The following is a 27,445-nucleotide window of genomic DNA, read 5'->3' on the forward strand; positions in this document are numbered from 1 at the left end:
CATCAACTTAGAGAGGCAAAAGAGTTGGTTAAGAGCCTGACTCTGGGACTAGGCTGCTTGACAGACAGCTCTGGTTCTTTCTAGCCATGTAAGGTTAGCCATGTCACCTAATCTCACTGGCCACAGCTTCCTCATCTGTAAAATGAGGACAATCCTTGCCCTCATAGAGATGTTGTGAGGATTAAATAAATTATTAAATATTTCACTTATAATAGTGCCTGGCACCTGATAAGCACTTAAATTTTAGTGATTTTTAGTGATTACTATTTTTAATTACCTTATTAATTTTATTTATTACTTATATTTCTCTTGTTGCGATCACGATAGTATTTATGAATGCTATTATAAAATGTGACACAAAGCACACAATCAAATGTTGATTTCCTTTACTATAGAAATTACTGGGTTTCACACTATTCATTAAGAAGAGTACTCCATGGACACAAATAAGTGAGATGAGGTTTGCCCTCATTTGATGGCAGGTTAAAAAAAAAAAAGGAAATGGGAGTATAAAGGGTTACGTGGGCAAACCAATTTTTGAGCAATGCAAAACTGTTTAAAAGTGGGGGGTGGGAGGAAGAAATCTTAACAGGCAAAGGCAAAAAATTAGAAAAGTGTGGGCATAAAAGGATGCCTTGAAAAGTTAAAATTACAATCTTTTATCAAGAACTTGGGAAAATTGTTTTCAAAGCACAAATCCTTGCCGTCTTAAGAGTTTAAGAAGGCATAATGAAGTACCAACTAAGATCCCTTTCATTTTAAAATACGAAAACTTAAAAATGATCACCACTTGGGGAAAAATACCCCCACAGTATTTTAATACATGACAAATGAAAATCAGTCAGAATTCCTTATGCTAGACCCTTAAATTATTATAGGCTCTGTTGTACCCACATATGCACCTACTAATTAAGGTCACCATCAGAAAACAATGGAATTTTAAGAATGAGATTAAATATTCCAAGTATATTATACTCACAAAATATAAGTGATATCACCAACAACGCAGAAACTAAGCTGTTTTAACTAGCATTACTTATACTGAAAATGCAGATAGAATTTTTTTAATACACTGGAAGCAATTCCAAAACTCACGGCTAAAAACGTTAAGGGCTAAAAGTTTTGAGTTTCAACTCAAAACTGTGCAAACAACATACTGTATAAATCCACTGTGTTTCTTACATTTACCCTATTTAATCTTCAAGCTGTCAAATTAAATTTTTTTATGAGAAAAACTATGATAATTTTATTAATTTAAGACATGAATTATTTTCTCTTTATTTAAAAAATCCAAATCATTAAATCTTGTAGCACTTCTTTGATGGATAGTAGCAAGTTTTTCTTGTGATACATACTTATAGGACGCAGGGTGATGACTCCTTCTGTTATACTGTCTATAGTCCACAGAAAACTTAAGGCGTGTTTTCTCTAAAGAATACTTTTAAATGATCAGAGAAAAGCCCAAGGTTTGAAGTTTATGTAAAGCCTTACTGTAACCTTCACTTCCCTCTTCGTAACAAAATTCTAACAACGCATTTATTAAAAAAATCACAGAATAATTTTTATTTATAATGAAGTTATTCTTTCTAGACTTTAAATCATATGTTCACTCTTATAACAGAGAATCATTTAAATAACACCACCAAAATGAATGAAGACCAAACAATCGATTGATATTATTATATCAATTTCTTTGAAAAATCGTAATGATATCCAATTAGTTTTGCAACATGGTCCATTTTCCAGTGAAATTCTCAACAGACTGCTAAGAATTAGTCCTTTACTGACAGTGTATTCTAAGGTGTGGCAGATGTGGCTCTCTTAATTGCTTCAGAAGTCAAACAGTTAAACAAGTGATCTGCGGAAGAGGCTGACTTCATAGGTGACCCATCCACAAATGGATAGCATGCCTTTCAGATCCTTTGGTTTTTATAGTAATCCCTTTGGAAAATTAATTATTTGATGATTGTTCCCTTAGAATTCTATTTTAAGCAGGATGAATCACTGCCTATACAGTTTGTGCCAACGTCGTTGACTTTCTCATTTCCACTGTTTTGTTTATCAGATCATATAGTGATGGTAGTCTTATTTTATCCATATTTTTGCTGTAAACATTGAGAAATATACCAAGGACAACTAACAAACCAGACCACACGTACCTAAGAAGAGAAAGAAGGAAAAAAATATTAATATCAAGGTAACAATTTATTGTTAATCACAGAACTTGGTGATAAGTTCACAATAATTCTGCAATAAAATTTTGCTATTGGAGGCCTACAATAGCATTAAAATAAAAAATAGTATTTTTAGATCAATTTAGATAGAATTCCATCTCATTTACATTAAGTATATTCAGAGAGACTTTATAAAATACTAACTGTAGTTCATTTGAAGATAACAGCAAATTCAAGTCCACGTCCTAATCAACAGTCTAAGAATGTACTTAAAGCACGGAGTACATTCTGCCAATGGCCATCCTGGGAATTCAGTTTGGCAGTCCGACGTTTATCCCAGTTGGGTAGCACATAATGAGATAAAAAGAAGCACAGCCTGAGAAAGCTGGGGAACTGGCATAGATTGCTGTAATATATACCTAGCATACGGGGAAAGAGAAACTAATTTATAGAAAACAAGACACCGACTGAAATCTATCTTGTGGTTATCTTTAAGCTTACACATTGATAATTTCTAAGTTTGAATCTTCTCAATCACTAAGTAGCATAAATTTAAATGATAATGATTTCAAATGCATACTAGACGGTCGAGAAAACAGTAAATGCTTTACAAGAAGCCATAAACTAAATAAACTTAACAGCATTAATTTTCTACCTCAAATCCTTTGTGGGAGAGGGGGACAAATAACAACTTTAAAAACCATATATATGGTTTCATATGTATGTGTGTATATATCAAGGCAGGTGGAATCCCTTAATCAAGACATCACTCATGTTCATTTATATTGGAAATGGGATCAAAATTGCATTGGGACTCTGGTTAGGCAATTTAAGTGTACAATATGATTTCTTCAAAATAATTAAATAGCAGAAGACATATCAATAAACTAGGGCTCCAGATGAAACTGATTTTTTATAAATAAATTAAGGCTGCTTAGGAGGAAATGTGAAACCAGGCATGTACAAGTAGAGAAACCTGTTGAATTAAAAAGTACTTACTGAAACGTGAATGGTTTAGCAAAGAACATAAATGAAAGTACGATGGTCATGGCTTTTCTTCCTGTTGTCACTGTAGGGAGAAAAAAGGTTGGTTTATAATGTACCTACAATCTTGGTAATGTTTTGGAGATCATTTTCAACAAATATTTACAGAGCCTACTATGTGCCAAGATCTACGTGACATGCCAAGAAAACGATGGAAAGCAAAAACCAAACAGAAAGTCACTGTTGCCGCTGCTATGGCGTTTACAGTCTAGGAGGGGTACAGACATTAAACCATATAGTTAAATGTTAAAGTATAACTGTAATAAGTACTTGATAAAGGCCATGACACTAGGGAGGCAGGTCATCCCTTAGAAACACTCAGTCTGGCAGGAAAAATAGGCTTTCCCAAGGAAGGTAGGATTAGGTAGAGCAGGGGTTAGTCTTTAAAAGAAGTAAGCTAAAGCACACACTAATATCCTATTGTGGTCATCTCTGAGTAAGACAATGAATAATCTTTACAGTCTTCTTTACATGTCTGTATTAACTTTTACCTGTCTTTCAAGTACGACCTTGAAGTCTGTTGTCAGGTTTGAAACCCTCCTCCCTGTCCCACCCACGTAGAGGTAGGACCTTGGCATATGTCTCCATCATAGCCTTCCGTCCAACTTTGCATTTTCAGTTGCTGTCCTCCTCTAGATGGTGAGCTTTACTTAGTTTCTTGTCTTATTCATCCTATATCCCCGGACTCGACAGCTCCTGGCACTTACTATCCAAGGTATATATAAATGAACGCCAAATGAAGACTCTGTTTTGGAAATGTGTCAGAGCCTGATTCCCCAAATCTATTTTTCCTTCTGTGTTACTAAACAGACCCCTGTTTTAACCCCTACTTCCGTCTGTGTTAGTAAACGGACCCCTATTATGGGCATACCTTCCAGCCTTTCCTACGGTTAGGTGTTGTCATGTGATGAGGTTTGGGCCAAAGAAAAGTGAGCAGAAGCGCTGTTTCTAGGAAGTGTACTTTCTAGGAAGATTCCATAAAGAGAAAGATGTGTCCTTCATCTTCTCCCATCCCACTGCCTGGAATGAGGAAGAAGATGGCAGAGAAGACAGAAGGAGCCTGGTTTCCTAATGAGTGTGATGCTACCACAACAGCTCAGGAGGAGTGTAACATGTGGGCTAAGAGCACAGGTCGGGACCCAGACTGCCTCACTTGGAATCCTGATTCTGCAACTTACTAGCTGGTTGACCATGGGGCAAGTCACTTCACCTCCCTGTGCCTTAGTTTACCCTTTGTAAAATGGAACAATAACAGTGCTCACTTTTTTATGGGATTATTGCAAGGTCAAAATGAATAATGTATGTAAAATGGCTCCTGGTACATAATAACGGATATGCATGCTGGCTACTATTACTGAATTTCTTTTACACAAGACAGAAATAAACCTGTCTGCACCTTTAAGACAAGGACAGCATCTCACATTTTTTATACCAACCACAGGGTTTAATCAATACATATTGATTAATATCAAACCCTTTTTGAACAGTTATTATCTTCCGAGCAAAACTGAACCTGAGCAAATATATGAATTTGCAATCTTTCTTGGTAGCGTGAGATGACTTGACAGATTACGGCTATGGCCTGATCTACAATTACATGCCCTCTGTTTACCATTAGCAATGTAAACTTGAAAAAGGGAAGTTATAAAATAAGTAAAAAGGGGAGTCCTATGTGAGCAAATAAAGAGAAATGTTACGAAGCAAATAAACTTTTACAAAGAGAGAGGTATTTATTCCTTTGCTTAATTGATTCTAGTATTAGAGTGAGTATTCCCCTAAAACTATGAAATATTAAAATCAGGTAAATAACTAATGCATGTTTGCATTATGATGTAAATCCTATGTATCTCTGATAGAAATGGTCAAGTCCAACCCAGTCTCTTCACAAGAGAGAAATGAAGCCCAGGGAGGAGGAGAGAGTTACTCTCCAGGTGATGTGTCATTAGACATCAGAGATGTGATTGGGCTCTCCTTCTCCGACATCTCAATCCAGCGCCCTTCATGACAATGCCACACTGTTTCCAATCCTGGGCTTCACTCAGGGCTCTCTCCATACAGGAGAGGCTCAGAGCATTTGTCATCTGGACCATTCATTGGGCAAATGATACAAGGTTAGCACATGAAGTCATCTGTCCTCCTCACTGGGTCTCACTTGTTGCCCCTCATCTGTTTTCCTGACTCCCTCAAAGCAAAACCAATACAACTTCCATTCCTCTAAAGTGCCAAGCAAAGTTCCTGCATAAAGCAGATACATGATAATTATTAGGGACAAGAAAGGATAATCTGGTTAATACCCTAGAAAGTGTACAAATGAAAGCTCCAAAAAGCTTTGTTTAAAATATACCTGCCATACTTTAAGTGCATCAAAATGGGAGTTTTCGGTTATAAATTAAAAGTGCATATAAAAGCTGGATTTTTCTCTAAGGGTATTCAGCGTGTCATACTTTCTAATAAAAAGTCCTTTTAATGTATTTAAAAGTTACTATTTAGATAAATGTATATATTTGATTTTAAAATAAACCCTTCAAATAAAAAATTATGAGCAAACATCATTTTCTTTAGAATTTTAAAGAAATACCATAAGCCAAAAAATAAATTGATGAACTACAACAATTTTCTTTTTAATGCAGAGTAGATGCTGCCTGTATCTTTTGAAAAGCAGCATCAGAGAAAATTTAAATGCTTACTTCATAATCTAAGCAGGTGTATCATTCCTACCTGTTACAGCAAGAAGTGCACCGAAAATTTTAATCAGAGCCAGAACAAAGGAGATTCCAAAATACCCAGTGAGGGAAAAAAGGAAAGCATAACCGTAAGTCTGGATTGGATTCTGCAACATATAAAAAAGCCTGTTAGGAAAATGCAAAACAAACCCTGAGGTATTACAAATGAAATAAAACTACAGATTTTAATCAACTTCCTGAGCAATAATAAGCCATTCAACAACGCAGTCAAGCAAAGATTCTTATTTAGTTCCGATTTAATGGAAAAACAATGACGAAATTAAAAATCCCCAACTTTCACATTATGAATTGCTTAAAAATTAACTTATAGGATAGAGCAAGGATACAATAAATTTAAATATAAATCATTTCATTTCTGAAATAATTTCTGATCTGCATATATTATACTAAAGGAGTTATCAAATTACATAAAAAAACAATCTTTTTGAACAAGAAATACAGAGGGAACTATTTAATGGAAGATGTTTATTTTTAAAAATGTGATTAGTGTTTACCTTTGAACAAAATGTTACTGCAGGGCCTAATCCACTAGTGCATGTCAATCCCAATAAAATGTACACAAAACCGATTGAATACGAATATAAAACCTATGGTAGATAAAAATAAAGTGGAAAAAAATGCTATCAAACCAAAAGCAGAAAATGAAGGATTTTCAATATATGGCTCAATTAATCTACTCAATTAAATCTGAAGAACCACCATTTTTAAGTGACATCATTGTTTCAATATGGCCTAGCTTTCTGGAGATGATGATTGATCCTCTTTATAAGTTTATGGCTTATTTTACAGACATCGTAACATAGCAGTACTGATTCTTCCGTGTATACAGTTACATAATATTCATTTTTTTGCCTGGCTTGATTACTGATTCAAACCACATTTGAATTTTGGGGTTCCAAAAACACACATAAACAAAACAAAAAAACCCTTTAAAGCTACTTATTCAACATCAGAAAACCCAAATGTTAAGTTTGTAAATATATTAACAGATAATGAAAATAAACAGGGGCATATCTATTGCTTGATTTCTCAGTTTTCCTACCAATCTTTCTATCCCAGTTCCTTATAAGCACAATCAGCAGGGGCATCATCACACTTGTGCACCTGTGATATGTCGGGTACTAACAAGGCTAATCATGTGCTAATAATGCTCGACATGGATTATTCCACTTCTCACAACCAGCCTATGAGTTAGACACTCTTAATGATCACTCCTCAATCTGCAGATAAAGAAACTAAAACTTAGAGATAGTAAGTCATTTTGCCCCAATAAGAGAACTTGTAAAGCTAGGATATAAAAGAGATCTTAGCCCAGAGTCTAAGCTCTTAACCACTGTATTATAGTAACTTTCTAGCTACTTACATTTCCTTAATTCTCTGCTCTTTACCTTATCTAGGAAGAGTGGTGATGATGATCAAGAAAACTTCTGACCAAGATTAAAGACTCCTTAAAGATGCCCACTCTGCCGACAAAGTAACAGGAAAGACCATTCCTGTATACCCTTAATGTGGTATGCTCTCTTTGTCTAGCAAGGGGTTAGCTATGAAATTAATGTAAACATACACACGGTAACTTTCCTATATACAAATACCAACCAGGGAGAAGATATAAGGAAAGAAAGGACATTATTTGCAGTAACAGCAGCAAAAAGATGAAACCCCTAACAATAACTTCAATAAGAAACATGTTGGATTTATATGAAAAAAACTGAAAAAAATCTAAGGGACATTTAAAAAAAGCCACTTGAATAAAAGGAAAATCATGACTGAAAGACTCAAGTATATAGATGCCATTCTCTCTAAATTAACTTATAATTCAATTCCATACCAATCACAATTAACAATGGAATTTCTTAGTTTATTTGGAGATATGAACATCCAAGAATAACTAATGGTAGTAATATTCTGAAAAACAAAAGGAATATTGCTGGCTAGTTCTAACAGATGGTAAATGTATGATAAAGCTGCTGTCATCATATGGTTTTGGTGCAGAAGTAAATTCAAAAGAACACAATTCTGAATCCTACATTAGAATATTATATGATAAAGAAGGCACTTAAGCTGGAAAAGTGGATTTTTCAACAAATGATACTGGGACAAGTGGAGAGATGAAGAAGAAATTTTTTTAAAGTTTTGGTTGGATCAAAGATTTAATTAGGGTTGTCTGGGTGGCTCAGTCGATTAAATGTCTGCCTCTTGATTTTGGCTCAGGTCATGATGTCAGGACTGTGAGACTGAGCCCCAAGTCGGGTTCTGTGCTGGGAGTGGAGCCTGCTTAAAATTCTCTCTCCCTCTCTCCCTTTGCCACCCTCCATCTTGCTCTTAAAAAAAAAAAAAAGATTTAATTAAAAAGGCAATCATAAAACGAGTAGGCAGCATGGGTAAAATTCTTAAAAGTTGGGAAAGTCCTTTTCAATCATAATAGGTAGCCAGAACCCATGAAGGAAAAGATAAACCACATCAAAATTACAAACTTCTAAATGGAAAATAATACCAAATACAAAGGGGGAGAAAAGGGATGTAACACAGGATCTTTTTAATATGTAAAAAAACCCTATCAATAAGGAAAAAATTTATCAAATATTATACAATAAGCTCTTAACAGGGGTCATGGTATCTTTTTTAGTTCCCATAATGTTTGAATGTACTACTTTTACGAAAATGATGATGACAAACTAGTTTAAAAATGCCATGCGAGTCTTTAATATCGTAACTATTTCATAAAGTTAAGCACATCACCACTTTTGAGTCTGTCTGCTGTGAAGAAGCAGCACTGGAGTCCTTACCATTTCTGAATTAGAAGCATTATGCAGTTTCATAGCTTTCTCTTGAACATTTCCAATGACAGCATCTGCACACAATGCCAGGGAAATAAGGATCACACCTTCAAGAAAGCATAAGAGAAACACAACCTCCTTATTTAAATAGGTGAACAATAATCAAGATTTATCAGAGATTTAATTGGGTTAAAAAACAAAAGCAGATCTTAAATCACACTGTTTCAATAAAAATTGATGATTTTTATCAACTACCAGCTGTAATAGGCACATATGTGATAACGTTAAAAACACAAGTAACTGACACTAATAAACTACATTCAAGCTTATTGTGTTTCCCTATTAGATCAAATAATAGTTCTGCTTTTAAATTAGATGAAATGTTAGAAAGGAACACTGTATTAAGCAAATACAGAAGAAATTCTTAGGAGCTCTGTCAGGACTGGTGGTTAGTCGGTTAATTGAAAAAAACAGACGAGAAGAGAAATCATAAAAGATGTTACCTACATTATTAAAACATTTCATTTAGAACACATAAACATGCATGCAATTGCCAAGGTATTTTCTCTGAGTATGTGTCCTAACTAAAATTCTGCACCTTCTCTTCTATATAAACCATACTCGTAACACACATTGTTAATGCTTTCCCAGTTGTTTTGTTAAAAAGCACATGGGAAACGCAGGAACTTCTCAAATAGTTGGGGTGCAGAACCCTTTCACAGTTGTATGATATCCTGCTCTTTTTACAGTTGTTTCCTTCATACTTAATTCAATGGTGATTTTATTGACTAGTCAACCAAATTGTTTCAATTAACTTAACAGAAACAATTCTGTCTCTCTTCAAATTATTTTTGAACAATTTAAGTAATATTATTACATGGTTATAGTAACAGGTACAATTGGCATAAACGAACCTGGAAATCAACACTCATGCAAATGAGCATATCTACCTGAGAAGCAGGCTGTTAACTGCAAGTGTTTGGGACACTGGTCACTAGCCATGGTGCTTTACAGAAAGAACAAAAGGCAGCCTTGGTTAGTCTGTGAGTCTGCTGGGATTTAAGGAAGTTTCCCTTTTGCATTATTTTTTAACAATGTATTAGCAATTGCAGGGAGCAGAAAAATATATGTACATGTGTGTGCACTTGAGAACTTTCAAGTTTTCATGCTTATTCTTCAATTTGCCTTCTGATCATCTAGCTTTGTGGTATTTATTACCTAATCATACATTTTTATCCACCAAACTTGATTCTGAATGCTCTTTTACTTATTTCAAATGCCAAATCTGTCCTTAAAACAAAAGACAAGCTGCTGTTGAAGACCCTGAATACAACAATATTCTAGCTCCTAACAGGCTATTCGAAGACATTCCAAAAATGTTCTGAACAATGGCAACGGCATGAAAATACCTGAATTGTACGCTGAGGGGAATATTTAAAGGCAGACATTTATTTGAATAAGTAAATTCTGATGTATTCGCTTTATACGTTCAAAGTTTTATTTATGTCTACGTTAAGTAACTATCTTAATAGTGAATCTAATCTCCTTTAGATAATAAACTGTTACAGATCAGGGACTGTGATAACTGCTCATCAGTTTTCTTAACGATGAAGTATTATTAGGTTCTAATTCTCTTACCAAATATTTCCACGGGAGTCAGAATAGGTTGACACTACAGCACCACGAGAAGTTGCAGGACTACTGACACCACCTCATTCCATCATTATCGCCCCCCCGCCCCAGCACTCTCATGCGCTTTCATACCCATTATTCCATCACCTCAGTCAACCCTCCCACTGCCCTTGTATGAGGCGAGCTATCATCATTATCTGTTTTAAAAGGGAAGCATAAAGGGGTCTGACAATTTATCCATGGTTATAATATTAAGTGATCTGAACAGAACTGGAAGCCATCTCTTTGACTGCCAATTCTGTGCCTTCTCTACAACTGCTTTTTCATAAGTAAAAGAGTCAATTATCTCAGTTTTCATATATAGTTTTCCTTTTAGTGTTGCTGACATGAAGTGTTCCTGAAAAATCTAAGCCATGTTAGACACATCTATAACTATAAGCTTTCTCAGAGTAAAACTCATTGAAGTAATGATCACTTGTACTCTGAACAATCAAAATTGAAAGAGATATAATAGGTTCCACCAGAATCTTTTGGTTGTTAAAAGGGTTGCTCCAAGAGGCTGTACTGGTTACATTTAAATCCATTAACTTAGCCTGTTTAACAAAGTTAGTAAAGAAGGTTGACTCATTGCCAGTAAGAAAAATTTTGATTCTTAGAACAAAGCTGATATATATGATTTTCTTCTTTATGCAACACTTTTTTTCTCATGAATAATTAAATTTTTTTCCCATTTTTCAGAGTTCCTCTGAACACCTTTTTATTTATTTTCCCCCGCTGAGGATTTACTGGTATAAATGCAACCATATAAAAGCATAAGTTATGAAAAACAGTCATGGTGCGACCTCCCCAGCCCAGACCCTTAAAACCCCCTCTGAGAGAGGAAAGGGAGGAAGGGAGAGCCCCAAAACTGCCTAAGAATGCTACAGCCCCTGGAACCATGCAGGGCTGGTCTGGCTGGGGTGGGAGAAATTGGGTGCCAATAGTAGTCAGTGGAAAGCTCACACAGCTGGCCCGTGGAGTCCAGGTCAATGGTGAAGTCCAGGTCACGATTACTCTTGGCACCGGGCCGCATGCCAATGGTGCCAAAGATCTCCTCACCAGTCTTCACTGTCAGGTAGTCTTCCACATAGAACACTACCTGCTTGCAGCGTACATATGAGGACTCGGGGCTGGTGAAGCCCAACCTCTTGCATCGGCGAGGGAACTCGATGTTGACGTAAGCCACAGGGCATTCCACTTCACTTGCAGGCAGAAGGGAGAGGTGAAAGTCAGGTCTTCTAGCTTGACAGTGTAGATGTCCACCTCTTTTTGAGGCCTTGGTGACCAGCTGCGTGGGGTCCACCACATCTACCAGGGGCTCCTTGATGGCCACATCTTTGATGCAAGACATGTCAGAGCCATATACATTCTCCCACCAGTGGCTCTTGTCTTTGTATTGCTGGTCTTCAATGGCTGTCACGTGTAGTGTGGCTCAATCTGGGAAGATTAGGCCATCAGGTGCCAGCCACTTGTCTGGGGCATAGAGCACCACATTGAGCACTGATCCATAGAAGAGGCAATGGCCCATCCACACTGATAACAACATCCACCTTCTCCACCGAAGCGCTATTTCCTCCACCTTCCCCTTGATGACGGTCACCATGTGGTCTAACTTGTTGGCTTTGACAATCTTCACCACATAATCAGAGATACTGGAACACTTGATCCCAATGACCTTGTGGGCTCCAGCCTTGGGAGCAAGCTTAGAGGATCCCTGTGCCTGAGCCTACATCCAGCACCACTTTGTCTTTAAAGAGGTGCCAGTTGTGAAACAGAGTTTTGGTACATGAGGGTGTGTCCCTCATCTTTCAATATCTCTTCCTGAATGCCGAAGTGAGCACAGGAATCAAAGTTGTAATCTCTGGACGTCATGTCCTCAGCATTGGGTTCCTCGCTGCTTTCTGCCTGGCTACAGGAGACCTCCATGATGCAGTCTGCGGCCTTGGGTGCCACCATCTTCATCTGTACCTACCCCTCCTCTTGCCACAAAGAGGTCCCTCCCAATACCTAAGTATTTTATTTTTTAATTTTTTATTATTATTGTTTTTAATACCTAAGTATTTTAAATACCGTTTCTGTCAGGCTAGGAGATGGGATGATAATAAGCTTATGAATAAAACTCAGTAATATAAGAATGGTAATACTGTATATATAATAATTTTTCTTCAAGATCTTTAGAATAAAAACAATATTCTAACACCTTTATGCTATTTAGTTCTAAATATACTATAATACCTATTCTGCCTGTGAAAAATCTAAATTTTATAAAATTCCACCTGGCACACTATGAAGTAACTTCATGGTGGAAAGTTCAAGCACTTTAAGGTTCTAACCATACTTAAGAGCACACAGTTCAATATTAACATACAGCGTAACTTTCCCTCTTTAGCTAAAACAATGACAAGTAAATGTACAATTTCAATTTAAAAAAAAGAATAAAAACAGTTACTAATGTGATTCTTCTATAACTCATGTGTAAACTTCCAACTCAGCCCATGAAAAATTGCTATATCATGTACTCGATCACAGAAGATTTTGACTGGCCAAACAGCCCCGTTAGGTCAAAATACAAGAGCACTAAAAAATAACTGTTACATTTCCAGGACTGTAATATTTTTACTATATCTTACATGGAAAGTCTGAAAGCTTTATGTTAGATATGAAAATCACAGATGTCACACCATCATTTGAAATCCTTATGAAATTGTAAAAGTTCTTACTCTTAAACCAAAATGCCTGCAAAATCCAGGAGTACAAATAATTTCCTTACCTGTCAGGTTGAAATTTGGTGCAATCGTGCTGTCAGCTAGGGTGAACCATATCAGACCAAGGCTCATACATACTGCAGCTGACACATCTGCAATGTTATAACGCTTCCCTGTGTAAAATAAATGTAAGCCAACCTCATTATGCAAATGCCCACTTGGCACCGTTTTAGATCTATGTGTCTAACCAAGTAGAGCAGGATCTGCTTTTTATATCCAAAGTCAAAAATATATGAAGAATGTTTAGATCAATGCCTGATATAGTCACAGAAGGACTTCTGAGAATTAAATGACCATGAGCACCAACATGTCCTCATAAGTCAGATATGAGATCCTACTTTATATGTTATGGTAGTGAGTAAATATGAACATTTAAAGTTTGTGGACACGAGTGCCTCCTTTACTTCATATATAATAGAAGGTATGAATTTTCTTATAGCTTATACATTTAAAAGTAACCAGAGCAATTATTCAGGTTATCTAACTGTTTAACTTTACAACTACCATAATCAGATAACTTCTAGGTTGGTGAGAATTAACCTGTTATAGTATATCCACATTATTTAAATTTTATTTAAAAATTATGTAGTGTAACTTTTTCATAAGGATCACTAAGGAAATATTATACATGCATGTGGTTTTTAATAAGGATTGGTGTCAATGCTTTTTCCTGCATGAACAGCTACCACTGGTATTATATGTGATATAGCCAACAGACACTTTCATTACAGAGGGCCTCTGTGGGAAGGCATCCAAAGTAAAAAAATGAAGTTAGGCTGTTTAAGAACTTTAGTGATACAGGGGCCCTTGATTATCAAAACAAATATTTCTCATGACAGTGACATGAACAACAAAAACTTGGTCTACTTGCTATTAGTTTCCTCTTTACTCCTACTTCCACATAGCTTGTAACTTAGTTGGGGCTCTAGGAGGCCAATAAGTCAGCAGAGTTGGTAAAAAAGCAGTTCTGCTCAGGTTAAGCTTACTTCGTTGAGAGAATTGTCCATTTGTATAATGGAGGTAGAGGGAGGAGCCCTGAGGAGCAGAAGAATGAAAGAATTGAAAAAGGGAGTTTCCAGGTATTTCTGAGCTATGCCTTCAATACTTGAATGCAGTATTTCCGGAAACGTGGTAGATTCCAGATTAAAAGAAAAAAATAATAAAACAAAATACTATTTTTATTTTTCTTGAGTCCGAATTACTGATTTCGAATACTAGGGGATATCACAGAAGTATCAGTGTTTTTATAATACCTTATTTTTTTTTAAAGATTTTATTTATTTTTTGACAGAGAGACAGCGAGAGGGAACACAAGCAGGGGGAGTGGGAGAGGGAGAAGCAGGCTTCCCACGGAGCAGGGAACCCCATGCGGGGCTCGATCCCAGGACCCTGGGACCACGACCCAAGCTGAAGGCAGATGCCTAACGACTGAGCCACCCAGGCGCCCCTATAATACCTTATTTTTATGTCACTCAGAATTGTTCCAATATTGAGAATGTTCATTGAAAATATTAATTGGAGTTTAATGTTTTTCCTAATGCTAGATGCCATAACATATCCTATTAGTTTCAAACAGTATGAAAATATATCATTACTATACCTTGAATAAAAACTCCTCCTAGCATAACAGGAATCAATTTGCAGCACTTGAAGATGACTTGGGTAGGATAATTCAGGTAGCCCAAGGAAGTATTTGATAACCCCATAGTACCCACAGTTAGAAAAGCTATTATCATGTAGGTTTTTCCTGGTATTCTGTAAAAGACAATTTTTAAAATCTTCATTTCGGGACCCAATTCATACTACTGTAAGATAATGTGTTTACAATGTGTAAATGTCTAATTTCTGTTGAATATTTCTAGCAATATTGGTGAAATAGCAGTATTTTAAAAGTTATCACACTTTACTTGTATAAAACAATGTTGGTAAAAACAACAATTTACCCTTATTTAATCAATCACAAGTGAGAACTCTGTGTGAAAAAATGGTGTACCAGAGTTACACAGATTCATCCTGATGGTATTAAAAAAAAATGTTGGTAAGGGGTTTAACAGCTGTTCTATATATATATATATATATAAACTATCTCGACTAAATTTAGAAAAAAAGAGTTGAGTTTTAAACAATATTGACCTCCACAACGGTAAACGGCCCCTAATTTTCAACTTCTAAATTGTTGTTCTGTTTCCTAATGTTCCCATCTAGCATTAGGAAAAATACATTCAGCCCTTCTGCTAAAATAACCTGAGCAGAATATCTCCAGATATTCTGGAGTGGTGGCTTAAAACTCTAAACATGATTTTTATTTCCACAATGTCCACTCTAACTCTGTATTCCATAAGATGTTACAATAATCAACTTCAAGATGAAGAACCTGATTCTCTCCTTGGGATCCCAAATCACTACTGTGGGTTCTATCTGAATTTCCTAAAGGGGTTTTTAATTTGGCATCTTTAGAATTTTGCACTATTATTGCGAGCATATGCTCGCTTTGACTAGATATTTAATGGTCTAAAATAATCTTGTACACTGGTGTGACTAACACATGAAGTACTATTCACATAATCAGATTATGCTGCATACTTAGAAGTAGCTTCCATTTTGGGTTTTATGTTCCGTTTAAATCAAGACAACAAAATTCCTCCACATTTTTTATTTGGCTAGATATAAGGCAAAATAATTTACTGGAAAATTCAATTAAAATCTATCTTTTCCACTTATATTTCAATTTCAAGGCCTTTCCTACTTAACTACTAATACAGCAGTCAACATTTAAAGTCCATGTGGAAATAACTCGGCATGTATGTATGCATCAGTGCACGCAGACACTGATTTGTATGCTGTCTGTGGGGTTTAATCCTCAGTGAGTTATCATCAGGGAAGGACAGCACTACTCCTCCAAGTAACGACAGAAGTCACAGTGGTCAAATTTCCTCAGACATAAATTGCAATTAGTGGCCAGAAAATAATTTTTTTTCTGCCTCGAGTCAGAAAAAAATCACAAGGATGGTGATTACAGAAGTAACATAACATAGGTAGATAGCAGCCTAAAACTCAGGAGGCCTGTATTCAGAGGGTCACAACTCTGAGAGCTACTTGCTGTACAGACCAACAAAAACCCCAGCCCTCCTCGAGGTGTGTTTGCCCACTGGTGAGACCAGGAGGTTAGATTCATCATCTTCCTCCTGGGTGCCGCTGTGGCTGTTTTATTTAATATCCCAATTTCTTACTTCTTTAGGCGGGGGTGGGGGGGTGGGGGGTGCACTGTAACTTTCAATGGTCCCTTCGAAACCAATCTGACAGATCTCCTTTATTAAAACCTCATGCAAAGTAATAATAAAGTTACAAGGTAACTTTGATGAAAAATAACAAGTAGTGTATTTAGGGTGTTACAGCTTACAATATGCTCCCCGCACATTACCACATTTGATCTTCAAATGTCAGAGAATTTAAGCAACTCCCTTGAGGTCTTAAGAGAGCTAATTAGAGGCCATGCCAAGACTCAAATACATGTTTTCTGACTCCAAATCCTTTACTCTTTCAGGTACGTAGTATTCATATAAACACAGGAAGAAAGAAAAAAAAAAAACCAACTAAGCAAAGAGTTTGGCTACCTAAAGGTCTGAAGAGCAGCACCACTTAAATAAATCAGAAATATGTGATTGAGCATATTTTCATTGTAACATACCTTTAAAGGCTTCTTCTAAAAATGTTTTTAATGTGCCTTGGAAGTGAAAAGGTTTTAATTCATAACTATATTTACTATACATCTGTAAATTCTTCTATATGCCTTCATTAATGTTTAAATCAAACACAAATTATTTTATCTTTAAAAGTGTTACAGTCATTTGGTTTAAGGGTTGGGATAAACATGGCTGGAGGCTCATTCCCTATTTCATTTGGGTAGATGAGAGAGAGGTATATCTTTTTTTTTTAAATAGGTTCCATGCCCAGTGTGGAACCCAATGCGGAGTTTGAACTCAGGACCCTGAGATCAAGACCTGAGCCGAGATCAAGAGTCAGACGCTTAACTGACTCAGGCACCAAGGCACCCCGGAGGTGTATCTTTTTTAAAGGAGGTGTATCTTTGTGTCACTTTCCATTTTATAAAGATAGCATTAGATTCTTTTACTTTGGAAATAGACATCCAGCAGTTTGCAACTGGTAATGAATCATCATGCTTTCTTATACATTAGTCTTGAGAGATATATTTACTTTCTATTTTATCACCTATATGGCTGAGTACTGCACCTATATGAAAATAATACAGACGCTAACCTCAGATTCAAACGTTTTTTTACTATCACTGCTATAATAATTTATTGGCAATAAAGAGAGGTTGAGAAGCAAAATTGGAACTATGAAGGAATACTGGTATGATAGACTTAAATATTTAAAATTTTATAGTTACCTTCAGACAAATATCAAAAACATTTTTTGTAAGAAAAATAGTAGCTGTGAATATTTATTTTTACTGAAAGACTAAACATTTCTATCATTGAAGACAGGCTATCAGTATTATAGTTCCTTTCTGCATTTAAACTGCCCAGTGTATACATGAAATATTCACATCTTAGAGTCTGATATGACAGGATAACCACACTTACATTTACCAAGAAGTTACAATTTCCTAACCTTCTCCTGTTTATAATCAGGTTTTTACTGCATACTGTTCTGTATACCATTAAAAATATTTCGAGATATTTCTCAAATCTAGATGGTCAATGAAAAATGTTATGTCAAACAAACGCCTCTGATTCTGATGAAAAGGCATGCTATGAAATTTCTCTAATTTTTAAACATGCAGTCTCAGTGACTGCATGTTAGAAAGAAGACAATGTTAAATAGAATATATCCCACAAACCATTAACTGTACATTTTAAAAACCACTAAAAAAGTGGCATTGACTGTTCACCACTTTGCTCTTTCTTAGCACTGTAAATCTTCCAGTAATCATACCCATTTCAGTTCGATTTATAAAAACACATATGTACATCTGAATACTTTCTCCTGTTTCAAGATACATTTACTGTAAATTGAGCCCAAACTACATTTTTCTGATAACATTACACTAAAAGAGAGACCACTTTCTTCAGTGTACAACTGAACTAAATTTAATATTTTTTTGTAAGTTGGTTATACTGATAAAAGTTCTTGGGTATTAGATATGCTTTAGTAATTGCAAATGTATATATTTCATGTATAATATACTCCATATTCCCAAAGAACAAAACAAATTTAACTACTACTAATGAACTTAACTGTCAAAAAAATAAAAACAAACCACATACCTTCTCCTTTTGTCCTGAATAAGCTGAAGTTCTATTAGGCCAAATATGGAGTAAAATGCAAACTGTACTAAAGTAAGGTACCAGCCATAGGACTTAAAACCCTCCATTGAAAATATTAATTCCTGTCAAAAGATACATGAATACTGTTAACTTCTGGGGCAGACCAATTTCCTCATAATAAATTCCTATAAACACAACATTTTAAAAAGAACCCAAGCCTCACCCCCAGCAACAAAAAATAAAAAGCAAAATAAACACCCAAATCACAAGGCTTCACAGAGGTCAAATTAGAGAAGTTCAGAAGGCCATTCCAAAGGACTCTAGACATTCAGGTGAGAAAAGCAAAGGGAGGGAGGGATAACTATGAAGCAATGTTATCCTAGGCTTTTCTTTTTTTATAAAAAAGACTGCCAAAATTAAGAACTGCCCCAACAATGAGCAAGATAGTTGGGTCAAGGACTCATTTACCGTATAACAAATATATTTCATTAGAAGTCTATTATCTCAGGCTTGTTTTTCTATAGGAATTTAATCAGTTCAAACCAGTAATGTGATTTTTTGGAATATTTGTGCCACAGATTATATAAAATTTCTCCTTGTAAAGGAAATGGTTACTTTGTAGAAACATAATGTTATCTTATGAAGTAATATCTACATTAATTGTTAATAAGCCATTAACAAGTCAGGAAGAGGTATTCCAATACCTGGCTTAATTGATTAATCACTCCCCTCCCTCAACCATGGACTCTGAACTAGATTTAGTACATTTAGGATACTGTGTTAATTCCCCAAATTTAGGTTTCATGTTCAAGTAAGTCTGAAAGATATTTAGTATTTTCCTGGCATATGAATTATAAAATACGAAAATAGCTTTATTAAGTATGTTAGCATTCAGATAGATTTCACTATACTGTATCTATACAGCTAACGTCATTACAAAACCCCATTTTCTTTAAACTATTTTAATAGCTATTATATGTAAGAGTTAGTAGCAATGTCAGTTTTCACAAAGTGAAAGTAATGTTTATTAATTTTAAAAGCTTTGCATATGTTATAAATTAAAATCTCTGATGATTAATCAAACAGAAAAAGATAAATAAAATCTGTAAATTTCTAACTCATTTTCTTTTTTTGCAATGGCTAACTCTGCTCCCAAATTATTTAACAGTGGTGTTTTGAAAAAGAAAAAAAAAATGTTTGTCAACAAGAAACTGAAACCTGTATTTGATAAAATTTACTGTTTTCATCATTCTTCATTGTGATATTTGAGTTTCTGTATCATCCTCTAGTGGGGAAATTAGTTTTTATAAATATTAAGATTTTTAATTCATGTTTTTGTTTTACACTAATACTCCTCATAGCATTTTTACAAGCTAAGGAATAGCCAATTCTACCATTTTCTTCACTTATACTTCCTTTTATATTTCATCTCTATAGGACAATGGGAAAGACTACAATAATTTTTAAGATCATTCTAATTGATTAATACTAAATACCAGAAATATTAACTGTTTCAACAAAACACATCCATTTCCATTTCTTGAATTATAAAAGGTTTTCTCACATTAGAAAGCTGCATAAAAAAGGAAAGTTGATAATGGCTGAAAATACTAAGGAACTGACAATTAAGAATAGTAGTCCCCATTCAAACATTGTTTACACTAGCCTGGCTCCTCACCCATCAAGCCCATGTCCCCAGAAGGTCAGGAATCTGCTGCTAGTCAAAGGTAATACAACAATCCCAGAACATAATACAAACACAAGGCAATTTGTGGCAATGTCAGAAATGTTTTGCACCAGCAAAAATCACAGAAAAATAAGGTTCTGACAAAATTAGATTTGAAGAGGAAGCCAAAAAGAATGAGAACACAACAGATGCTTCATAAAAAGAACAATTCAGATAGTACAGGATTAAAGAGAAACTCCTGGAAAAACTATAAAGCATCCTCATATACTTTGCAAAAATGACCTTTTATTATTGAGCTCCAAGAATCAACAATGGACTAGATTATGGCCTTTGCATTATCATTCAATTTTATTGGAGAATTATGTTCCAAAATACCACTGAATATTTGAATCACTCTCTTTTAGAAAACACCTGGGTGCAATTACTTTAACATATTTCAAATTTTTTCATAATTTTAATTTTTTAAGTTTGTCTTGCTCCCTTCCCCCCATCTGAAATATTTAACTGTGAAATTTTGATCCCTGCTAAAAGGAGCAGACTAACTTTTAAGAACCCTTTTCTATATTAAAAAACTCAAAAATGTGAATAAAGTGGTATCCTATAAAGAAAAATATCTTGGACAAAACTATTAGAAATGCCCATATTGACCTCAACTGTTATAATTAGCATCTTGTAAATAAGTAACTATTTTTTACCTGTAAATATCCATAAATTAGGTAAAATACAAAAACTCCAGCAACACATATGAAAAACTGAGTAAGTTTGTTAAATCTGCTGAGATTTATGCCAAGTACTACGATGTCATCTATTGACTTAATGTGTGGTGACATTGTCTGCGTTTTGGGAGGGACAGTGATAGATATATATTTCCTGGAGTGGTTGCATTTGAGATCCATTGTTCTTGTTTTGCTGCATTCAGTGCTTCTAAAATTATCTTTGTTGGTTTCCTCTCCCTTGTTCAGTGTTTCTTTTGCTTGCTGAGGCAAGTCCTAAAGAAGGAAATAAGCAATTAAAGCAAAAACATTTGGATCATAAGATACAATGCTCCAAATATTTCACATCACGCTTTAAAAATTATACAGGTAAATCTCATTCTCTCTGGGTATTAATATATTAATTCCTCTATACAAGCTTCCAAGCAACCAGAAACAATGTCTACTCTCCAATTTATCTTCTTCTGATAAAGACCATACATTGCTAAATTTTCTTTTTTTAACTTAAGTGTTTATTTCATCAAAGAAGAAAATATGCTTTTATTATGGTTTTGTATGTATTAAGGAAATAATTTGTAAAGCCCACGATAGTTTATGAGTGACATCTTAACATTAAAGTTAGTCTTTGATTGCAGAAAAGAGCTGATGCTCCTTTAAGTACTAAGTCAACTGTAAAATGTATTTGTTAATGATGTTTTAAAAGTAAACTCAAACAACTTTACGTTATTTAAAAAAGCTAGATTTATCAGAGACAACAGAAAGGATAATATGCCTTAGCAAGAGCATTTCTTAGGTTAGGTTAAAAGAAAATGTTTTCTTCCTTTGGAGAAAATCATTTTAATTTACAAAGTCTTTGGGGAGTTGTCATTCAATGAATATTAAGTTACAGTTATATAAGATGAGTAAGTTCTAGAGATCTGCTATAGGACATAGTGCCTACAGTTAACAACACAGTGGTGTGCACTTAAAAATCTGTTAAGAGGGTAGATGCCATGGTAAACATTCTTCACCACACATACATACACACAAAGGGGCAAACATGGAAGCTTCTGGAGGTGACAAATGTGTATTACCTCGATCGTTATGCTGATGGTATTACAGGTATATGCATGTGTCCAGACTCATTAAATTGTGTATGTTAAATGTGCAGTTTTTTTTGTGTGTAACAATTATACCTCAACATAGCTGTTTTATAAAAAAGAAATAAAGATGCTTCTGGGACTATAAAAAGTTGGAAAACATAATTTTTTGTTAGTCTGTGAAAAAAAATCATGAGGGCTCTATAGATGACTGTCAATTTCCCTTTGGATTTATATAAACCAAAGAATGAGTTCCATGTAGAGGTTGAAGAGAGAGTGAAGAATTATGACAATTAAAGAACAACCTGATGATGAAAAAATTATCTTCCTAGAAAAAACTCACTGTCACAATCCAATGGGAACTAAAATTTAGAATAGCCGAGGAAAGAGGATAGATAAGGATAACTCTGACAGATCTGGAAATCTCTTTAAAAGAAACTGTCATGATGGTTTAAAATGGCAAGAATTAGAGTCACTTCTTCATGATCACTTCTCTTCTGCTAATTACAGAGATAGGAGGTCATCTTCAGTAATTTAAATTGGGATCAAGGTTTGGAATACAACTTGTAACTAACAATACTCAGGCATCAAATAACTTTTACAGGGAACCTGCCAAATTTCTAAATAGAAAAAGCATAATTTTGAAAAGTTTTACTGTTATTTCTCTTCCTTTACCTGTTTCTTCTTCTTTATGTATTGTTCTTCCTTCCCACACTGTTTCAATCAGTCATCTCTGAGGTAAGACTTTTTAAGTCATCTTGCAGGATACCCTTGAGATTTGACTTTCTTTATAAACCATGCTTTAAATGATCTTGAATGTAGAAGAAACAAAAACCTGAGTAACTACTTTCCATGTGTGTCGGCATGGATACAGAGTACCATTCAAATATATCTGGCCCCACGTAAGCTTCTCCTCCCTTCACCTCTTTTAATCAAGCCCTGAACTGCCCACAAGGAACTATTATTTCATTCCTGAAATATACCATGGACTTTCAAACACTTTTGCCTTATGTTCATGATGTCCTTTCAGCCCAATGTCTTTTTTCTCTAGGTCAGGATTTGAAATAAGCTTTAGTGTTCCTTCCTTTGGGATACCCTCCCTAATTCCCTCAGTTGGGAGAGAAGAGAACTGGAAAGGCAAGACTCAAATCTTGTCTCTGCATCCTTGATATCTGGCATACTCTGCACCCAAATACTCAGATGAACCAAATAAACGGGCCCTTCCCCTGGATGCCCTCAAAACCCCATCTTGCAATCACTTACTGTCTACCTGAACACAATTTTTCAAATGTGCTGTGGTGTTGGCAAACTTTGTGAGCAAAACTAAAAATGTATAGAAAACAGAGGTTAGGGGAAATGTGCAAATAATGTTTATATATTTACACAGAGAGAATAAATAAAACTTCTAGAAGACCTCTCTCCTGCTTTTATTAGTATCAAAAATTTCTCCCCCACCCACCTTCTGCTGGAGGTGTTTGTAACTTAGCAAAATGGCTGGCATACTGTACCGAATCAATAAAATTATAGCTACCATTATGAGAAGCCTTTCCCCAGGCTTTGGATTTTGACAGATCTGAGTTCAAGATCCAGCTTTGATACTGATTAGCTGAAAAGCCTTGAGCAAATTACTTAATCTTTCTGAACTTTAGGTTGTACACCTTTAAAAGGGGGGTAAACAAAATCTGCCTGTGGTAGAATTTTTGTTAGGACTAAATGAAATAAATGTAAAAGTGCCTAGCATATAGTAAAACAGATCACAAATGTTGGCTGTCATTCAACTCTTTAAAACTACTGCTAGTATGATACGGTCTGCTCACCCTTCTGATGTGCAGCTAGAAATATGAATCTGGATTTCCAACCCAGACTTCTCTTCTGGAATCCAGATCTCTATTTCCAAATGCTTTTTTGTAAGCATTTCTACTCATGAGTTCCACTGGTACCTCATTTTAAGCGTCCAGAGCTGAACTCATTATGTTCCCCTCCAAACAAACCTGCTCTTCCTATATTCCCAATCTCACTTACTGGTATGAAGCAAAAAATCTGGTATTTATTACACTCTTTCCTTTTCCTCACATTCCATATTTTGCCAAGGTTCCTGTTGACTCTACATCCATAAATGCACCAAGAATCTGTTTCTGACCCTACCATTAGCAGCTGTTTTCTCTTGCCTAGATTACTAGATTAGCCTGTTTAATAATCTCTTCTTCCCTTTCTGATCCCTTTTTCACACTACTCAATATGAATGCTCATTACGCTGCACCTCTGATTAGGGTCCTATAAATTACAAGCTGGTTGATTCTCTGGACTCTCATAGCACTTTATATTTTTACAAATACCTAAATCATAACGGCCTAACTTTTTGTTCTTGTGTCTCCTTCTCTCACAAGCTTATGATACCCTTTAAGGGAAGAGACAATACCATCTTCATTATATTTTCGCACATAGCAAAAGTGGACTTTTCCTTAAAATGAAGGACTCCATTGTACTTTAGTAAGCACCATTTAGTCAATAGAATCTGCTCCTTTCCAACAATTTGCTGCTTTTAACACACCTATTGGCAATCTTAGGAGCCGCAGATCTGTGCCAGACAAGTAGAGTTAAATCCCTCCAGCACTGTCACTTCTTGGACATCTGTGCCAAAATATTGACATCTCCACTGAAATTTCCCACAAAGCATCTGAAATGAACATGGAAATAAATTCACTTCCTTTGCTTACTTGAGGTACAGCACCCAAAAATCTGCCCTCAAAGCCTTGCATTTAGAATGCACTTTTATTAATCATAACATCACTGGTCAGATCATGTGACTCATGAAGGTACTGTAAACTCTGATACCCAGTAACTGTGATCCTTAATGTTTGCCATACGCCTTCCATTTCAGACATTAATGATGGATATTAATCATCATCTAAAGAAACTAGGTCAATGTCCTTTTGGTGCAGGAAAAATAAAATCAAGCATAAAAACTGTTTTGAAATTAAATGATCAACATTTTGCTTTGCTTTAGAAATTCACAGTAACCCTTGAAACTAAGAACAAAAAACCCACAGGTGTGAATAACTGCCTAAGGCCTCTTCCTGAAGTCAACACAGATATGTGATATTACTTGGGGGTACAAAAAACTGTTAAAGCGGAATAAAAAGGTAGCATTTCTTGAGCATACTGATATTTAAAAATTACAAATAACTGGTGATAACACTGATTTACAATGACCTACTTAAGTCAAAATTATTTCAGTTAATGTCTTAATCTAGTTTTTTCCAACCCTTAGAAGAAACGTCTCCCATAGAAAAGGGTAGAATATGAGGAAATTATGTCATTACAGTGTAAATAATCAGTACAAACTTGATTCTGGTTTTGTCACACTCAATGTGACAAATAAAATAATCTTGCCACTATATATAAATTAAGTGGACTCTAAGTGACCTCTGGGTTATGATTATAAAACCAAAAAAAAATATTCTGTCTCATTTCTTTGTACACACTTCATTACACAAAGTTCAAGAAACAGTGCGCTAATTTTTGATGGTTACTCTATTTTTTCCAAGGGATAAATCTAAACTTAGGATTTGATATATATTTAGAAATTAAGTACAAATAACACTTATCTAAATTATTCTCAAATGCTGCTGTATCTCTCTCTTCCACGTCCCACACTATCCCAATTCACTCAGGAAAGCGTTAATCCAAAAACCAATTCTCAACATCTGAGGTCCTACCATAGAAGAAACGCATAAACCCAACGCTAAAAAACTCTCCGTTAGCACACCAAAGCATTCCACCTTCTTTCAGTAATTCTTTAAAAGAGAAATAAGGTGGCGAAAATTAAGCTGCAAAGACTGGAGAATCTGCGTAACTTCTAGTGGAAGTTTATCACATAAATTTAATAACCTGGCAAGAACAATCACTTTGCACTACAAATTAAATGGACAGCAGAGTACCCTAAGTACCCCAACACAGAACCCGGAAATAGCTCTTAACTAAGACGCAGTCTTGGGAAGCCAGGCGACTGACAGTTCTCCGGAGGCCCCTTACCATAAGCCTAAAAGGCCCTCCTGGAAGTGGCCTCATGTCTCAGAGTCCACAGACGGGGACGTGAGGGAGTTCTAGCCAGCCGCAGGGCGGAAAGGGGGCGAGGGGGAGCAGATACTCCTCCCTAGAAACCGTGCCAGCAGGTTTCCGTTCTTGAAACAAGGAAGTCACCCGTGCCCTCCATCCCGACCCTGCTCGCTCGTTATGGATGAAAATAAACTGTCAGGATTCTCCGGGGAGAGGGAGGTCTGGGTCCCAAGCACGGCGAAGGGCCGGGGGGACACGTCCACTTCAGAGCCGGTATGCCACCTGAAGGGGTGACCCCAGCCCGAGTGGCGCCAGCCAGACAGAGCGTCTCCCCCTCCCCAGGTCCGTCGCCATCACCTCCTTCTTCTCCTCTCCGCCTACTCCTGCACTTTCCACAGCGGTCGCCGCCTCCTCGCAAGGTGCTCGCATCGCCGGCGCCCGCGCGCCACTTCCGCCTACGTGTCTCCGCGCGCGGGCGCAGTTGCGCGGTCCCGCCCCCTCGCCGGCCCGGGGCCATCAGGCAGCGAGGGCGCGGTTACCTCTCGCGCATGCTCTCTCCTCTCCCGAACGCTGGAAGAGCGCAAAGTGAGCTTGGCGGTGCGAGGGCTGCCTTTCTGCACCCACTACAAATGGCGTAGGAGTGGCGAGCGCCCACCCGGTCGAGAGTTTTCACCCACCGATCCATGTTCGCTTGTTGCTGGTATCCGGGCCTCTGCAACCTCCAGGGTTACTGTGGCCTGGTACTCCCCGGGCCCCTGCACCCCTTGGGCCCCCACGCAGGAGACCACTTACACTGCAATGGCCCTTCGCTGAAATTTGAGAAGGAAGCCTAGTGGAGAATGTTGAACCTGGATTTAAGAAACCCTAGGGTTTCCTCTTCCCTCTTCTTGATCCAAATGAGTTGGGCATAGTCACCCTACCTGTCTCCGGTTTTATGCTTCTGACTGACTTGTGCCTGCTTTTTGGTGAAGGTGGACTGAAGGCTCACTTGGGTTGCTTCTGACGTTATAATTCACCTTGTAGCTCAGCAATCCCAAGCCTTGCAACGTGACACGAATGTTGCCCGCATTGTTTTGACAGTGCTACTTACTGCTCAGAATGTAAATCCCATAGCTCTACCAGCTATCAAAACTAAACACTTAATCCTGCATTTAGGGCTGCATCTACACTCGCTGAGATGTATTGACGTAAACACCAAGATGGGATAGCTGCGATATTTTTAGGTAACTATAAAATGACATGTAAGGCAAAGATTTCTGTATGGAAGCCGGGACATTTTTGAGTGCATGTTTTAGATAACCCAGAAAGGGATGAACTGGATTAATATAGATGTTAGAATCCAGTAAGTTATGTATAGCTTTTAAAATTTCACAGGCATTGTGCAGAAAGGGCAGCACTTGTATTTTGTATTGGGTGTGAGGGTTTATATAAAAGAGGAGCA

The 27,445-nt window shown here is 36.3% G+C and overlaps 1 protein-coding gene and 1 pseudogene across 10 annotated transcripts; both read right to left on the reverse strand.

Moving 5' to 3' along the window:
• Positions 1–367: 367 nt before the first annotated feature.
• Positions 368–26,460, reverse strand: SLC35B3 (solute carrier family 35 member B3). Of its 10 annotated transcripts, none has more exons than XM_027601781.2 (12): positions 26,362–26,458; positions 24,497–24,622; positions 22,621–22,756; positions 20,849–21,142; positions 18,467–18,588; positions 14,776–14,930; positions 13,181–13,288; positions 8,749–8,846; positions 6,457–6,549; positions 5,937–6,048; positions 3,174–3,243; positions 373–2,159 (listed from the first exon to the last, which is right to left on the reverse strand). In XM_027601781.2, exons 4-12 carry the CDS (start codon positions 21,047–21,049, stop codon positions 2,009–2,011), a joined length of 1,110 nt encoding a protein of 369 aa, XP_027457582.1. In that variant the 5' UTR covers positions 21,050–21,142; positions 22,621–22,756; positions 24,497–24,622; positions 26,362–26,458; the 3' UTR covers positions 373–2,008. The 10 variants fall into 10 exon arrangements, 9 of the variants coding, with proteins under 9 accessions (XP_035584402.1, XP_035584401.1, XP_035584400.1 ...); XM_027601782.2 differs by lacking the exon at positions 26,362–26,458 and adding an exon at positions 25,981–26,355; XM_027601780.2 differs by lacking the exon at positions 24,497–24,622 and having other exon boundaries at positions 26,362–26,460.
• Positions 9,744–13,153, reverse strand: LOC113926629 (annotated as a pseudogene).
• Positions 26,461–27,445: the final 985 nt, after the last annotated feature.

This window comes from Zalophus californianus, chromosome 7, assembly GCF_009762305.2.
Source record: "Zalophus californianus isolate mZalCal1 chromosome 7, mZalCal1.pri.v2, whole genome shotgun sequence".
NCBI classification, from domain to species: Eukaryota; Metazoa; Chordata; class Mammalia; order Carnivora; family Otariidae; genus Zalophus; species Zalophus californianus.

Coding starts and splice junctions, on each gene's coding strand:
- SLC35B3 (XM_027601779.2), bottom strand. CDS start 26,433: ATGCGAGCACCTTGCGAGGAGGCGGCGACCGCTGTGGAAAGTGCAGGA. Junction 6,550..8,748: donor ATGCTTCTAATTCAGAAATG/GTAAGGACTCCA, acceptor TATCTACCATAG/GTTTTATATTCGTATTCAAT. Junction 2,160..3,173: donor GCTAAACCATTCACGTTTCA/GTAAGTACTTTT, acceptor TTCTCTTCTTAG/GTACGTGTGGTCTGGTTTGT.